General features: G+C 31.2%; 1 protein-coding gene across 1 annotated transcript; it reads right to left on the bottom strand.

Annotated features, from left to right (window-relative positions):
- Nucleotides 1-11657: 11657 nt before the first annotated feature.
- On the bottom strand, nt 11658-15198 carry LOC149562602 (cysteine proteinase mucunain-like). The gene is made up of 4 exons (XM_089826081.1): nt 14715-15198; nt 13511-13746; nt 12263-12403; nt 11658-12165 (listed from the first exon to the last, which is right to left on the bottom strand). Exons 1-4 carry the CDS (start codon nt 15151-15153, stop codon nt 11872-11874), a joined length of 1110 nt encoding a protein of 369 aa, XP_089682207.1. The 5' UTR covers nt 15154-15198; the 3' UTR covers nt 11658-11871.
- Nucleotides 15199-18561: the final 3363 nt, after the last annotated feature.

The following is an 18561-nucleotide window of genomic DNA, read 5'->3' as shown; positions in this document are numbered from 1 at the left end:
TCTGAGTATATCTCAAGTATCCATGTGTATGTTTTGAGTTAGCTTGTGCCCAATGGATAAGGCACTGATCAGCTATAGGAACAAATTATTCTTACTGCTACATATTTGGGGTTTTTGTTGAAATCAACATCATTAATCAATTTTTTTTTTCCCTTTAAATGTTGAAGGAATGAAAAGGATGCATTGGCCATGTTATTAGCTATTCCATGTCTGAGATCTTTGTATAAGTGTTAGAAGATTTAGGGTTTTTATCTGCTTTTTCAAAATTCAAGTGTATGTTTTAGCACTGGTACCATATAAGTGAATCTGAGGTACACTCACCTAGGTTTTGTAGAGCCTAAAGTAGAAGAAGGGTCCAACCTTATAGTTGGCCTAGTGTTTGAAAGGGTATGTTTAAGATGGGAAGTAGATACCCCTAGATGTATCTTGTTCTCATTAGGGTAATTTGGAACCATGTTGTTTCAAAACTCCAATAGACACTTACACCTAGTATTGAACATTGTGATTCTCAAGAGGACCCTTGTTTGGAACTGGCTATCATTCCTACTATGTTGGATATAGTCTCTCTTGCGAGTTACCCATCTTCCCTAAATGATATACAACAAGATGGGGAGAGTAGACAATGTGTTTGATTGTCTATTCCTCCATGTTAGCATTTTGTGTGTTTGTATATTGTATTGTATTTTTCTCGTGATATGTTTGCTAAATGATGTTGATACTTTTATACAATCTTTGTTTCTATGTTGGTACAAGGTGATAAAAGAATTGAACCTATTGTACTATTTCTCTATATTTATCTCTATTATTCCATATGTTGTTTCATGTTATGTTATATTTGTGCTATTGTTTGTACATGTTTCTTTGTGTAATCTACTTGGATTTTCAAATTGGTAGCACTAATTTTTTTCGTCTCTAGGTCATGGTCTGAAAAGATTCTTCTTTGTATTTCATATGTGATCTTTCCTCCTTTGTGATTGTAGTTCTTCTTTCTTTGGGGAATGATGTCAATTCATTTACAATAATATCATATATATTATCTTATGATCATATTGACCCCACAATAGATAGATCCCTTCTATGTTTTTGTAATATTTCCCTTGATTTGTCTTCGTGGGCATCTCGTAGTGGAGTTGTTTATGTTTTTGTAATGCCATTGCTCCTATTAAAGGGTTAGCAATAACTTTAATGTGGGGGCATACACTCTGCTCACTTATTTCACACATAAACTTTTCAATATAAATATATATTATTTTTCAAGATACTTTTTCTCCCTTTTTGGATTAGTGACTAATCCTTAAATCATGGATTTATATTTTAGCATCTCTTGATCCCTCTAGTTTCAAATATATTTTTGATCCCTTAAGGTAAAAGGTGTCCTTAAGATTGGATCTATTTTTACTTTTTTAATTTTACTCTTATAGAATAGAATATTCTTAAGAGTGAATCCTTGATGGTTTGACTAGTGAATAGCCACATTCACTAGGTAGTTCAATTCCATCTTTCCAATTATGGAGTTTCCTTGTGCAGTTCACAATGACACATAAGTTCTCATTGGGCAAGATAATCACACTCTTTTTCTTTTTCTCTTTTTTTAGAGATGTCTCTCTTATTGTCATTTTAGAGTGACAAAGACTTAAGTCTCTTGGGGCTTGAAGATCTCTTTGTCTCCTTGATTTTAATAAGATTATCTTTTCATTACGATCTACTTTACCAAGTGTTTGCATCAAGTCCATTCTCTTCCTAAAGTGGGGGCTAAATGTATCATATTAAAATGGAAGCACTTCTACATTAAGAGTGTTTATCCCTTTAAGTATGTGGTTTAGAGTCATGTCAAGCACCTTGAATGGGTCTTTGCATGGATTTTCTTGTTTTCTCCCTATTCAATTTCTCTCTCTCTCTCCATTTCTAGCCTATTTCTGACAACCTGCTCTATGAAACTGAAGATTTGAATCTTGGGTCAAGAAAAACCTGGTGGGTCAAGGTCAACCTCAACCCTGACCTAGGTCAAGGATGACCTCAATCTTGACCTAGGGTAGGGTCAACCTCATTCCTGACCCTGGGTTCAATTTTCAATTTTTGGGAGTTACAGGTCATCGAGCTTCAAAAAGTTTTTTTTCCCCACTTTTGGGTCGGTTGTTTCAAGTTTCAGAATGATAGAATCTTAAATTTAATTTTATTTAGGTCTATTCCTAGTTGTTAAGGTTAAATGGGATTTAATTATCTTATGTTAGCCTTCTCTAGGAGTTAGTGCCCTAGATCTATATATAAGGAAGCCTCTTCCTCTCATTTTTCTCTAAGATGCATTATGTGATTGGATGAACTATTACCTTTCTACATCCATTATCCTATGAAGTGAAGTTCTACAATCATTCAAGCATTCAAGTGTTCTAGCATCTAGTTCATCAAGGAGATCCATTGTTAGCCATTGAGGGATTCAATCTCTATGGACCCCTCTTGTTGAAGATTTCATCCACATTCATTCAATCCCTCTTCTATGCAAAGATACATTCAAGATCAATGTTGAAGATATAATTCCATTTATTTGAGGCATCCTACATACACTTGGAGCATCTATACTTGTGGATTGAAGGATTTGAATCCTCCACAAGGATTTCAATATAAGCAAGGTGAACTATTTCATTTACTTTATTTATATTGCAATTTCAATTCGATTTCAAGGTTGATTCTAAACTAGGGTTTGACCAAGCCAAACCCCCCATCCAAACAAACAAACCATTTTTTTTCTAGATATAGGTGTGGAACAATGAATTGAAGAGAAAATTAAGATACTCTTTTCATCGAACTTGCGAGATTTGTGAACAGATGTTTTGTCAAAGTAGTGTAGGTCAAGGTCATCTTTTCAGGGTACAATTGTACCCCAAGGTAAGATTTTGCCTCGCCAACAAGGTCAAGATACTTCCCTTTAAAAGGATAATATATTTCTAAGTTTTTCCCATCTCGGCATTTCAAAACTGGACGGAACGAATTGTAGAATTCCCCAAAACTATACACAAACATCACAAATCAGCATTTTCTAGATTCAAGATTAGTAGTTGTATTTTATCTATTTCAGGATTTAAGCACATACTCCCCTTAAAATAGAGAGAAGACCAATTGAAACTCTCTTCATCCTTTTCTCCATCACTTGATCTATTTTTGTTTTGAATGCTTTCTTGTGCTTAATCAATTTGGATCATTCCTTTTGGAAATTAGGTTTGAGAAGAGGTTTCCATTTTTTTCTATTTAGTTTGCATGTTTGATGCATTAATTTTTTTTATTAAGCTTATATTGTGATAGGGTTTTGATTGCTTAAAAAAAAAAATTGATCAGTTGATTACTGATTCACCCTCCTCCCCCCACAAAGGTCTAACAATACAACTGTTCAATATATTAAGTGGACACAAAATATTGCATCGAGCAATTCTAGATGAAGTCAAAAGTGAATAAATCACTAGAATATTTTTTTCATCCAACAGATAATAATATTTTTATTTTAAAAATCTCTTAAATCATCATTTAGTTAATTTTGAGGCACTTAGAAGTTTTGGATGGGTCCAAAAATTGACTGAAAATCCATAAATCTTTTAAAGGATATTTAAAGGAACTCTATAATTTCAAGAGTTTTCTAACAATGCAAATGATTTGTCTATACAATGCATATATCAAAAGTTATGGTTTCTATAAACTTTGTGACACCCAAACTCAACATTCATATGTTAATCTTTCCTAGGTAGGAAAACAAATAGTTACAAATTGGAGAACATTCTATGGCATTTCATGGTCTCAAATAAAATGGGAAACAAATGTTACAAAGGAAAGCTATATCAATGTAGATTATCGAATAGAATTTTACAATTATCTTACAAAGTTCATTCTTTTTGTATGATTTAAGCCCATGTGGCTATAGCATTATATTTTCAGAATTCATAATTCTATTCTATTGAAGAAAGTGAAAATGGGTCATTTTATTCTTGTATTGTAGTATCCCTTCATCAATTGTTCTTGTTGCTTAAGTTTTTACTCTGTGTTGTTAATTTACATTTTATTTTTGTTTAAATGATGTTCTTATAAGCATGTTACTTTCTTTGACTTCTATTTATGATTCAGTTGCACCTTTTTTGCTTTACGAATTTTTTTTTTTTATAAATATATCTTGAAGAGCTATTCATAAAAAAAGAAAATTCATGAGACAAATACATTTCTTCACCCAATTAAATTTATATTACATGTAAGGACCACCTTATGATGTGGCCAAATATCTTTTAAGAAACTACTAAGCACTATGTGAACTACATTAATTGCTTCAAAATTTTACAAATTATTCAAACATAATGTTTATATCAATATGTTCAATGTTACACCACTACAATTCCACACTAAGACATTGTTATAGAATTGTACCTTTGAATTTTTCTTAATCAACTATTTACATTTTACAAAATTGCTCAATCAAGTGACTAAGCTACAAACCCCCACATTATATATTTTGGCATTCCTAGATTGTTTTTGAATAAGGAGACCCATGTCAATCATCCCAATACACATTCAAACTCTATTATATCTAAAATGATAGCAAAGTATTTAAATTCAATTTTTACATGATTCATCAATATACAAAACTACTTTCATTATACTTATTTATTTCACATGTTTAAAATAAAAGAACCCATTATCATATTTCCCTAAATCTTTTATTTGCAATCATTTCATCAATTCATTTTTTTTCTATTTACACAGTTACTATATAAAAGTTTCAGACTTATTTTACTCCTACATAATAGTTAAACAAAAAAACTCTTGTTTATTTTCTCTTTAGATACTTATTTTGAACAATGACTCATGCATCCACATTCTAAATGTCCACAAGAACTAGTTTACACATCCACATTTGACATGTACACAAGAATCACAAAAGCATAGTTATTTTTAAACACATTTTGAATTTAATACAAATAACTCATGCCAAACCAACCTAGATTAACTTCTAATCAACTTGATTAATTCTTTCTATAAAGAGTAAACAACATTTTCCAAATAAACATTATCAATATTTTAGATGATCCCAATATAGGTTTGAAAAAAACCATTACATAATGATGATTCTTCTCACTAAGCTTTAGGAAATGCCAATTATGTTTCTAGCAACATAACCAATGATCTTCTTAACAGTAGTCTGCTCCATGATTTCAGGTAACAGTGAAGGATTCCTAGTTGGATAAGATGGTTGCATAGCAATCCCACACTTTCCATGGGAACTAAGTATATTTCTTTGCATTCTAATGTATCCTTTTTCTCCCCAACTTGTTCCCCATGAGTTTTTGACAATCCAATAGTCCTTACCAACAGATCCATAACCCACCAATGTCATACCATGATCCAAATCAGTTCCACACTTCCCCGTGAATACACCCTATTTTCCCAACATGTTAGAGAAGCAATTTTCCTAACAAAAAATGAAAACTCGACTATATTATTGTAGAGAATACATGCAGATTGAAAGGGCTTACTAATGCATAGAACTGGAAACTCCTTCCACCAACCTCAATAGCCACATTGATGGGTTGGTGAACAATAGCCTTCTGTAATGACATCTCATCATTGGAGGGTACATCTTCGTAACCATCAATTTTTGCTACATGCAAAGTTTTCTATAGAACATAATCACACAAAAATGAGATTTTGTCTATCTTTTGTAATATATCAAATGAGATGACTTTAAATACATTATTTTTATGAATAGTCCCTTTTCTATTAATAAAATATTAAAGTTACATATTCACAAAAAAAAAAGAACTAGGGAATACAAGATCACCCTATGAAAGTTCAGACGAGTGACAACTGAAGGAAGGAGATAATGTTATTCATAAAAAAAAAAAACTAATAAAAACCCTAAGACTGCATCCCCAAACAAAAGTTTTAAGTTTAAAATTTAATATTGAGTATTAATTTTGATAAAAGGAAATAAATCTAATCTTAAAGGCCAGTTTAATTAGTAAGCTATTAAATTTTTATTATGAAAATCTTAATTTAAATTCTAAAAGAGGCATTTAATATAAAATTCTAAGTTGAGATTTTTGGTTTTCTATATTGGATTTCTAGTATTTCTATATTAGATTTCTAGTATGGAGGTAGTTTCTAATTATTAGATTCAAAAGTTGTGAAGTTTGGTCATGGGTAGTTCCTTGGTTGTTCAAAAGAACTCAAGTATTAGTCTTATTGTTATTTTAAAGAACTTGTATTTGATTCTTGTTGATGCTTATAATAAAATATTTTCAAAGAATTAACAACTTTAAAATTACAAATAATTCATTTTTTTGATGTCAAGTTATATAAACATTATCATAATATGTTTCAAACCATTTTATTAATAAATATAAATTTAATCAATCTCATATTTTTAGTAATCAGTTTCATACCATACATTCTAGGATGTGATATAATACATTACATATATACCAATCCAATTTACAATTCATCAAAGTCAGCTACAATACAAGTGTCATCAAAATACAGAAAGTCATACCAACTGATGGTACTTGGGTTTTGAAGACAAACTTGGTGAGGTTCTGATACTCAGAAACCATTTTCAATGCTCGGCATCATCATGTACTCAATAGACATAGAAGCACAGTTCATACTAATCACTTCCAAGTAGTCCAAAGTTGGTTTGCACTAGTGACTCTGTGAACACTGTGAAACTCGTCACATAAATTGAATCATTTGGTTGACACTACATAGCTTGGTCAACACTATCACTATGATCTTAGTATAAATTGAATCACTTGGTTGACACTGTATGGCTCATTCAAAACTAGATTCACATCACTGAAGCTACAAACTTAGTAAGCACTGAAGAACTTAATTTGCACTGAGAAACTTGGTAAACACTATAAAGCTTGGTTTACATTGATAATCACCAACCTAGTAGATGTTGCTCGGTTCAAACTAAATATTATTCCTAACTTGGTAGAGCCTAAATTAATTGGTTAACACTATTAACTATACTATAAGCTTGGTAGCCATTACTCATTTAAATAAATGTGTGTCACTAATAGACAAACTTGACTGTAATGTCAACACCTTAGTTACAAGTTTACCTATCTTTCTTCCTAACTTTTCTTCATCCTTTAATGCATACTGATAAGAATCTTCAACTAAACTAAGTTTCAACATACTCAATTCATACTGAATATTGAATTTCAAACCATTAACATACCTTTTCACTTTTTCTTTAGAAGATTCATGATGTCCAAATCTGATTTGTATTTTGTAAAATTTTACAAAGTCTTCATAGACATATCTTTCTACTTCAAGTTCTGCAATTTCTTAAACAATTCAAGTTCATATTCTTCAATGATGAATTTAGCTTTTAACCTAGAAACCATGGTTTCCATCTAAACTAATCTTAGGTTCATCATTGCCTTCTCTATCCTCTTGTAATTATTTCCACCACAAGGCAACAAGGCCTTTCAAGTTAGTTTGTGCCAACCTAATTCTCTACAAGTCTATAATATTTTCAAGCTCAAAGTAATCCTCAAGTTCATTAATCCAATCTATAAATTCCTCTAGTTCTGAAGGACCATATAAAATAATTTAAAACTGTTGTTTTATGACTCTTACCAACCTGTGTCATGGCCTTCAACAATCTTTTTTCTTCTACAGGGATCTCAACTTTAGGAACTTCAATATCTTCAGCAACTTCAACATATTCTTCTTTAGTTTTAGGATTCCTTCTCAATCCATTCAAGATATTTTAGATTGCATTCCTTATCTTAGCATTAAAGTATTCAAATATATTCTCCAACCTCCTAGGGTTCCTTTTGCACAAAGACATACTAAATTATAGCAAGGTGCAATTCCCATGAACTTTAGTGATTTATCCACCAACAAGGATTGACAAGTTTGTAACAAAATTTCAAACAAAATTTGAACAAGTCATCTAAAATTGCAAGCCCTAACTCTAGTCTGCCACCTCACAACCATGGATTTAAATCTTCACAAGCTCTATAATCTTAACTAAGACCATATCAAGAAATATCAAATCCACCACTCTCTGATAAGTCACCAACAAGATCAACCTTCACTCAACAAGATCCATTGGACCAACAACCACATCAGTAACTAACTCTAATACCATCTGATGCAGCACAAGACAACTCAATATAACAAGATACAAAGCCCCCAAGATATAAAACACAACTCAATATAACAAGATACAATTGTAAATAACATACTTATAAACTAGAGATCTTAATACACATCACTCAATAATTATTTCTAAGACATCTTGGATACAAAATGATAAGCAACATGTTGAGTTATAAGGCCTTTCCAATTGGGACCAAGTACATTCTAGATTATGGATCAATATAGCTATTCTCAAGCTCTTCCTTCTTAATCATGAGTAACTACCAATATTTCCTTCTAAGACTCAAGAAAACTACACATATAGCCATCAAGACACACAGGTTTTCTTTGAGTCCACAATCTCCAATAATAGGAAATGTGCATTACAATATAGGACTGACCATAAATAATTAATGACTAAATAAATAATACACAAGATAGTATTATGCAACCTGGGGTATAGATCCACTTGTTAACCATCTACCCTAGATCCAAGAGCATGTAAGCTAACTTTTAACTATTGAAACTTGTTGAATTAAATACCAAACATCATATGAAGAACAACACAGAAAATTGACACCCCAGAAGATGAAGCATAACTTTTTTTAGCTGTAATGTTAAAATCTATGCACTTAGGAGAATGATCCATGATATGTCCAAAATATGAATCCAAGTTCGTAAAATCTGGAAAAGACAAAAAAGTGTTCACCAAATCAAACTCTGAGATAGGTAACTACAAAGCATAAACAAACAATACCATTTTAGGTGATACACAATTTCCAACAACCCACTGATGATCCTGCATCAAATATATGAATAATTAAGTGGCTTGGTCGCAAGAGTAGGTGGAACATGGCTTGTACATGTTGTGGTTACAATCACAACTCATTTGGATGATTGGAAAGAAGGTATTCTAAAGATAAATAACTTTTATACATAAGTTGTGTGTGCTCTTTTAGATACCAATGGTAGATAGAGAATTAGTGACCAATATAGATGTTGTGGTGAATTTGGTTGAGATGGACATGATGTAATGATGTGTCGCAATGATCATAGGTGATGATTTGGCATTCCAAGGATCAATGTAAATGTGTCATGAGAATTATAGAAGGGTTTTTTCAGTTGACATATATCTTATTATTGTTCATGACTTCAAATTTTAAGTTGATTGCAGGATGATGTCGTATAGTAAATCTATCATACACATCAAGATGTGTGTTTGGAAAAATGGTATGTGGTTAATGACTTTGAAATTCAAAGTGAAATGTATTAGGGAAATTTTAAGGAAAAGAAACATTGAAGGTTGTATAGAACATTATATACATGATGAAGATGAAATAATTGTATGTTGATTATGGTGTGGTTATAAGTGTGAAGGTGTGGTCAATCTAGAAGATAGTTGAGAATGAAGTGAAGAATTTGTGTCTACTACAATGGGCTTGATCAAGTAAAGGAGGTGTTGTTCAACAAATCATTCCATTTCTTGTTCCCTAATAGTTCTAACATTATAATCCCTTATCCAATTAGATCCTAATAGGTCCTTATTTTAAATCATTTAATAGAGTGGCACTTAAACTAGTTTTCTATGTCCTCTGACAAGGCTACCAGGTTAAAGATTCTAACAAGACTATAGGTGAATCCCTTGACTAGGTGATACTTATCAATGTCTTTGTAACTCCCAACAAGGTTAAGCTCCTAGCAAGGCTTACTTAAAGAAGTGCACAATTATTGGGTACTAATTGCCACCATGGTTTTCACCCAAGTTTGGTTTCCACTAGACCAAAATATTTGTGTCATGTGATGCATTATTTTGTGGACATGTTTGCATGTTTGATGCATTCATTTTTGTTATTAATATTATATTGTGATAAGGGTTTGATTTTTTAAAAAGTTGTTTGATCTATTGATTACTGGTTCACCTTGCCACCCCACACCCCCCCCCCCCCCCACCCCCCACCCCCCCCCCCCCCCCCCCCCAAGGACTAAGAATACAACTATTCAATATATTCAGTGGACACAAAATATTGCGGTGAGCATTTCTAAATAAAGTCAAAAGTGAATAAATCACTAGAATATTATTTTTCATCCAAAAGATAATAATATTTGTATTTTTAAAATCTCTTAAATCATCATTTAGTTAATTTTGAGGCACTTGGAAGTTTTGGATGGGTCCAAAAATTGACTGAAATTCCATAAATCTTTTAAAGGATATTTAAAGGAACTCTATAATTTCAAGAGTTTTCCAACAATGCAAATGATTTGTCTATACAATGCATATATCAAAAAAAGTTATGGCTTCTATAAACTTTGTGACACCCAAACTCAACTTTCAAATGTTAATCTTTCCTAGGTAGGAAGATAAATAGTTACAAATTGGAGAACATTCTATGGCATTTCATGGTCTCAAATGAAAAGGGAAATAAACGTTACAAAGAAAAACTACATCAATGTTGATTATGGCATATAATTGTACAATTATCTTAGAGAGTTCATGCTTTTTGTATGATCAAGCCCATGTGGCTATAGCATTATATTTTCAAAATTTGTAATTCTATTCTATTGAAGAAAGTGAAAATGGGTCATTTTTCTTGTATTGTAGTATCCCTTCATCAATTGTTCTTGTTGCTTAAGTTTTTACTCTATATGTTGTTAATTTACATTTTATTTTTGTTTAAATGATGTTATTATAAGCATGTTACTTTCTTTAACTTCAGTGTATGATTCAATTGTGTCTTTTTTGCATTATGAAAATTTATATTTTATAAATTTATCTTGAAGAGCTATATTCATAAAAAAAGAAAATTTATGAGACAAATGCATTTCTTCACCCAATTACATTTATGTTATATGTAAGGACCACCTTATGATATGCCCAAATATCTTTTAAGAAACTACTAAGCACTATGTGAACTACATTAATTGCTTCAAAATTCTACAAATTATTCAAACATAATGTTTCTCTCAATACATTCAATGTTACACCACTTCAATTCCACACTTAGACATTGTTATAGAATTGTACCTTTGAATTTTTCTTAATCAACTATTTACATTTTACAAAATTGCACAATCAAGTGACTAAGCTACAATCCCTGACATTTTATATTTCGACATTCCTAGATTGTTTTTGAATAAGAAGACCCATGTCAATCATCCCAATACACATCCAAACTCTAATATATCTAAAAAGATAAGAAAGTAGTTAAATCCAATTTTTACATGATTCATCAATGTACAAAACTACTTTTAATATACTTATTTATATATCACATGTTTAAGATAAAAGAACCCATTATCATCTTTCCCTAAATCTTTTATTTGCAATCATTTTATCAACTCATTTTATTTTTCTATTTACACGGTTACTATATTAAAGTTTCAAACTTATTTTATCCCTACATAATTGTCAAACAAAAAAATTCTTGTTTATTTTCTCTTTAGATACATATTTTGAACAATGACTCAAGCATCCACATTCTAAATGTCCACAAGAACTAGTTTACACATCCACATTTGACATGTACACGATAAATCACAAAAGCATAATTTTTCTTAAAACTCATTTTCAATTTAATACAAATAACTCATGCCAAACCAACCCAGATTAACTGCTAATCAGCTTGATTCACTCTTTATATAAAGAGTAAACAACGTTTTCCAAATAAACATTATCAATATTTTGGATGATCTCAATATAGATTTGAAAAAAAACCATTAAATAATGATGATTCTTCTCACTGAGCTTCAGGAAATGCCAATTATCTTTCTAGCAACATAACCAATGATCTTCTTAACAGCAGTCCGCTCCATCATTTCAGGTAGCAATGAAGGATTCTTGGTTGGATAAGATGGTTGCATAGCAATCCCACACTTTCCATTGGAACTGAGTATATTTCTTTGCATCCTGATGTATCCTTTCTCTCCCCAGCTTGTTCCCCATGAGTTTTTGACAATCCAATAGTCCTTACCAGCAGACCCATAACCCACCAATGTCACACCATGATCCAAATCAGTTCCACACTTCCCCGTGAATACACCCTGTTTGCCCAACATGTTAGAGAAACAATTGTCCTGACGAAAAATGAAAACTCAACTAGATTATTGTAGAGAATACACGCAGATTGAAAGGGCTTACTGTTGCATAGAATTGGAAACTCCTTCCACCAGCCTCAATAGCGACGCTGATTGGTTGGTGAACAACAGCCTTCTGTAATGACATCTCATCATTGGAGGGCACATCTTCGTACCCATCAATTTTTGCTATATACGAAGTTTTCTATAGAACATAATCACACACAAATGAGATTTTGTCTATGTTTTGTAATATATCAAATAAGCTGACTTCAAATACTATTATTTTTTATGAATGGTCTCTTCTCTATTAATGAAATATTAAAGTTACATATTCACAAAAGAAAAAGGACTAAGGAATACAAGATCACCCTGTGAGAGTTCAAACGAAAGAAGGAGATAATGCTATTCATATAAAAAAGTAATAAAAACCCTCAGGCTGCAACCCTGAACAAAAGTATTAAGTTTAAAATTTAAAGAATGATTCAGTTGAGATTGAATATTGAGTATTAATTTTGATAAAAGTAAATAAATCTAATCTTAAAGGCCAGTTAAATTAGTAAGCTATTGAATTTTTATTATGAAAATCTAAATTTAAATTCTAAAACAGGCATTTAATATAAAATTCTAAGTTGAGATTTTTGGTTTTCTATATTGGATTTCTAGTATTTCTATATTAGATTTCTAGTACCAAGGTAGTTTCTAATTATTAGATTCAAAAGTTGTAAAGTTTGATCATGGGTAGTTTCTTGGTTGTTCAAAGGAACTTGTATTAGTCTTATTGTTATTTTAAAGAACTTGTATTTGATTCTTATTGATGTTCTTACAATAAAATATTTTAAAAGAATTAACAACTTTAAAATTACAAATAATTCATTTTTTTAATCTCAAGTTATATAAAAGTTATCATAATATGTTTCAAACCATTTTATTAAAAATATGAATTTAATCAATTTCAAATTAATATTAATATTAGATTAACTATTTGAATAAATAAATGAAAGATAGCAAAATGGTTAGATCGGTCCAAAATTAGATGGGATTAAGTACAACAAACAATATTAGCCAAAGTCAAATTAGAAGTTGAATTGTTTATAATATATTCAATAATTTGACTGGACATTATCTCAACTAAACTACCTTAACAAACCAAAATCTACTATATGCTTTCAAATAACCCCACAAATTTTTCAAGAATTAATGACTATTTGATTCAAAAGAGAACCATAACAAAGCAGTACAGTGACAATTGTATATCACCTGCAGCATAAAAACAATATATTAAAACGTGTGCAAAAGATATAATACATACTCGTCTTATGTCACAGTCGCCATCAGCAGCTCTGTAAGGGTAACCAGTTTCACTGTCAATGCCACCATTGTCAATGATAAATTGAAATGCATCGTCCATCAGACCTCCATTACACCCCTGGTTTGAAGCTGTGTCACAATCCACAAGCTCTTGCTCTGATAGAGATACTAGCTTCTTGCTTACTATCTTATTTATTCCTTCAACGGCTGCAATTGCAGAGAAAGCCCAACAGCTTCCTGCAAAACAAGGAAAAAAACATATAATATTGTTAATAGGTGGGTCTTATTTGGAAAAGTTACAATAGATCAGATAAATCTATAAACACTTGAAATATGTTTAAACTAATTTACATTCTATATAATTTTAAAAAATTATTCTTATAAATGGGTTCTATGAAATTATTTCTTATTCAATATTTTGGAATCATACTAATAGATGACCTATACTTTATGTGAACTTCACAAATCACATTAATACATGTGTTCTATAGAAAAAGGTTGTGTAATTTTAGCTGAGCTACCTAAGTTAATCAAAACTTAGAACATATTTAAGCTTGACTATTTCAGATGAGCCACTTAAGCAAATCAAAATTTAGAAGATGTGTTTAAACTTGGTGGGTCCTATAGAAGACGCTAGTGTAATTTTAGATAAGTCACCTAAACAAGTCAAAACTTAGAATATATTGTTTAAACTTGACTCACATATTCATGTGATCCTTTCAACCACACAAATAGAGGGTCTTGCATAAAATATATGGTAATTTCAAATTTCAAATGAGCGGCCTAAGCTAACCAAAACCTAGATCAATGTTAAACTCAATCCACACCCTATCCATCCTATAAACCACACTAATAGATCTATCTCTGTCATTTCAAAGTAATTTAAGAAGAGAAGACACATATAAAGAAATTAAAACTTTCAAAATATCTAAACTTGACCAAACTCGAAACTAGAACAATTATTTAAATTTGAATCCCACTCTATATAAACCAAAAATCTTAATACAACAATCCAAAAGTTAAATCCACCAAAACAAACCTTACATAATTCAATACAAAGATGAATACACCAAAGAAGAAACATTAAGCACATTGTGATTAACTCTCATATTGGAGAGCTGATTTCCAATGCACACTGCAAAAACTCAACCCCAAATACAAAAATAAATTCATCCTAACTCAAAACAAAAGGCAAATAATGGTACCACAAGAGCCCTGATCCTTAACCCCAGTGACGGCACCATTGTTTCTCCAATCCACCATTGAAGGCAAGCGATCCCCATGGGCATACTGATAACGAAGAGAAGGAGATCTTGTGGAACGAAACAGTGTACCCAAATACATGTTCTTGAATTCATCATGGGTGAGATCTGCAAACTTGTTGAGACCAAGCTTATAAGATTCATTCTTCTGGTTGTGTTCATCGATATAAGCAAGATTGTTCTTGAATATGTGAAACCTTGCTTCTTTCTCAAGGAGATCATTGTAGGCTTTTCCATGTTCGCCCATCCATTGCTCATAAAGCCTCAGGAGATCATCTTCACCTCCCTTGCACCACCCAACGCATAGCACAACAAATAAAGTGCACAAAAATGTCCATTTCTCCATCCCCATTATTGAATTGAATTGAATTATATTGAACATAGAAGAATGATTCACAAGGTGGGATTTTTGTGTTGTATAAATAGAAGGATTTGCCCCCAAACTGTTTGGAAATGATTTGGAAGAAGCGCATTTGGGTGTCTAATGATTGATGGGGATGGATGAAAGCATCACGTTTCTTGATACCCATTGAGATGGGGTCCTTATCTGGATCACAATTTAGCTTGCTTTATTCTCAAGCTTTTTCAAACTCTCAAGAGAAGCAAAGAATCCTAAGAATCTCAGATGTGTGCACGGAAATGTTAATGCAAGAGCAAAATGTTGTATGGGTTGGTCACATCATCACCTCGTCCTTATTATGGTCTCCTTTGAGTAGTTGTATTGTTTTTTGGGTTTGGTTTGGTTTGATTGGTTAAAGTTTCTAATGAGAGCTTTTGAGCATGTATGAGATCACAAGGTCAATGGAGTGGAATTTTAGACCTGATACTTTTAAAAGAAATTTATTGTATTTTTCATTAATTAATGATTTTTGTTTTTTGAAATGTTAATATATATATATATATATATATATATATATATATATATTAATCAAAGGATTGCAATTTAATAAGTTGAGCACTATTAATAAGGAAAATGATGTGTTTTTAAATTATGTTATTCATTAAGGTTCATATTCTTCTGAGTACAACATGGTCTATTGTGTTGATACAAGAACAAGAAGATGGCAAAAGAAATATTTGTGGCTATAGGTCAAGTACCTTTACTAATGTTGAAAGTCATATATTTGAACACTATTAGTAAGGATGATGATGTTTTCTTAAATCATGCCATCCACTAAGGTACACATTCTTGTGAGAGACAAGGTTGAGATAAGCAATTGTGCTAGAATAAATATCTCAAATCTTTAATTCTCACCCAAAAAGGTCTCATGCTTATGCTTTAAATGTCAATAAATTATTAAGAAATTTAAAAAATGAAGGTCTTATATATGAATTTAAAGAAACATTATATCCAATGCAATTTTTCATTCAACTTTTTAGGAAACTTGTTTAATTCTTTTATTTTTAAATATTTCTTTTTCAAATAATATTTTTTTAAATATATTATTAATTCTTTAATTTACAATTATCATTTTTTTAAAAAAATTAAATAGTATTTTACTAAATTTATTGTTTATGAAATAAAAGATAATGAGTTGATTTTTTGTGAATATAAGAAAATTATTTTAAAATAATTATATATAAATTACTATTTAAATTTAAATGATATTTTATTTAAGTAAAATATCACATGGTTTAGAACTTCTAGATTATTATTTAATTGTTATCTTTTAATAAACTTATCTATTATTATCTTTAAATAAATTATATTTAATATTATAATTATAATTATAACTATAATTACTCTAGCAAATAGTAAAAAATATTCTTATATGTAATGAAAAAAATGGCTCTCCTCTCAATACTTTGACAAGACAAAATATGCAGTGACAATCTCCTTGCCTACTTCAAATCAATTCGTGATACTGCATACAGCTAAGGCCTCAACTTTAGCATACTAGAGTTCCTCTAGGGATCAGAAGCAAGCATGGTATAACTATCCTCGATCGATCAAGGATCCGAAATCTCTATCTCTAACGAAATGCCAAGATTATTTTCCAAAGACAAAATATGCTAATAAATAATGGAAAAACTCAATCAATCACCAATCTTCATATGAAATTCAACATTTTGAAGGGCAAAGAAAACATCTACTCTCCAAAGAAAAGAAAAAGGAACAAAATATGTGAGACCCTAATTGCACTATTCAAGATTATGATCAAAATAATAGTGAATGGATTACTGTCACCAATAAAAAAAAATATCAATCAAAGATCAAGTGTTACAACCCTATCAATATCCTAAAATATCAACATTCAATGCCCAAACATCATTTTAGAATCAAATAAGGTTACAATAGGAAAATCCAACAAAGAAACCACATGGGCACATTCAAATAATAAAACCCTTCACTCAAAATAGGAGGCACAACCCATTCAAGTGGAAAGAAAGTAAATCTCCAAGGCATACATTCTGCCACATAGATTACCAACAAATTCTAAATAGGGGGTTACATTTAACAATGATCAAAGGGTATGTGTAGAATCATGGTGTTCCAAAAAGTGGCGATGTGAAAAAAGTGGAGTTTTAAAATGTTTAAAAGCATATCAAAATTTGCTCTAACTTTTTTCTACCCATCCTGATACCAAAGCAAAAAGGTGATACCAACCCTTTTTAGGTATTTAATCCAATATCAGAAACTCAATCCCATATCAAATACCTAATCTAATATCAGGTATCCGATATAATATCGGGTACCTAAAACCTGCAACCACAAATTTAAACAAAAAACTTGAGTACTTGTTTTTCATTATTTCTTATTTGATTTTGATGTTTACTTGCCCCCATTTTGGGTATACGATTGCAAATCGGGAATATGTTTTAGGCAACCTGAAGTAAGTAGTTTTTTTTGTTTATTTGATTGTTTTCATTGAATTATATTTAAAATTAGGTTTTTTGATAGAGATCGCTGATTTTTTTATATTAATTAAAAACTAAAAATTTACCAATAGTAATTTTTGCATTCTTTACAATTTAATAGGCATGGCTGACTTGAATGATGCTAATAATGCTAAGCCATGAAATAGAGTTCCTCGAAATCCTTCACCAAACAATCTAGTACCCCCTCAAAACTCTCCACCAAAAGATCCACTACTCCCTCAAAATCCTCCTCGAATTGAAGATTTGATACAAGAAAATCTTACCGAACTAAGTGGTTTTCAAGCCACATATAACAATATACTTGCATTAGTTCTGCTATTATCCACATTAAACACCATAGTGGATAATATTGAGACACTTATCGATGAACAAAATGTTGCTCTTCACTGGCGTGATCAAATGCATTCCATATTTGATGATGGGTTGGACTATGATGAGGTTGTAGCCTTAAACATAAGTAAAGATAATATAGTTAACCTTTTTTTGAATCCAAAAATTGGTAAAAAGTAGAATGCAAAAAGTCCAAAGTATCAATTAAATGGTGCACAAATGAGGTTGTGTACAAACTTTTGGGATTGTTGGAGGATAATTTTTGACAAACCTCCACACAACAATTTAGAGGTCCCATTCTATTTCATTAGAAAATTGTATGTTAAATTTGTGTTGGGCCTTAGGGTGACCTATTGGAGCATGAGGCCCAACATGGGTGTAGGAGGAGGAGCTCCTCAGATAGACCCTTTTCCCAGTGGAAGAAAGCTTGCACTTCTATCCCCCCTCCTCCAATGCAACATCATTGCAAAGACTAGTTCTCAAACTATTAGAGCCATCTGTAGATTGAGTAGCCTATTGATATCCTAGACTAGGTCATTGTTGCCTCCCCATGTTGATGATGTTGGCGGGAGTTCATCAT

This window comes from Cupressus sempervirens, chromosome 4 (assembly GCF_028749045.1).
Source record: "Cupressus sempervirens isolate cs-2001-9-10 chromosome 4, ASM2874904v1, whole genome shotgun sequence".
Classification (NCBI taxonomy): Eukaryota; Viridiplantae; Streptophyta; class Pinopsida; order Cupressales; family Cupressaceae; genus Cupressus; species Cupressus sempervirens.
Note: the sequence above shows the minus strand (reverse complement) of the source record. Positions and strands in the feature narration are given on the sequence as shown.

Excerpts from the sequence above, each read along its gene's own strand:
- LOC149562602 (XM_089826081.1), bottom strand. The coding sequence starts at position 15,153 with ATGTTCAATATAATTCAATTCAATTCAATAATGGGGATGGAGAAATGG. Across the intron at positions 13,747-14,714 it reads TAAGGATCAGGGCTCTTGTG|GAAGCTGTTGGGCTTTCTCT; the intron begins GTACCATTATTT and ends CTTGTTTTGCAG. Across the intron at positions 12,404-13,510 it reads GCGACTGTGACATAAGACGA|AAAACTTCGTATATAGCAAA; the intron begins GTATGTATTATA and ends TATGTTCTATAG.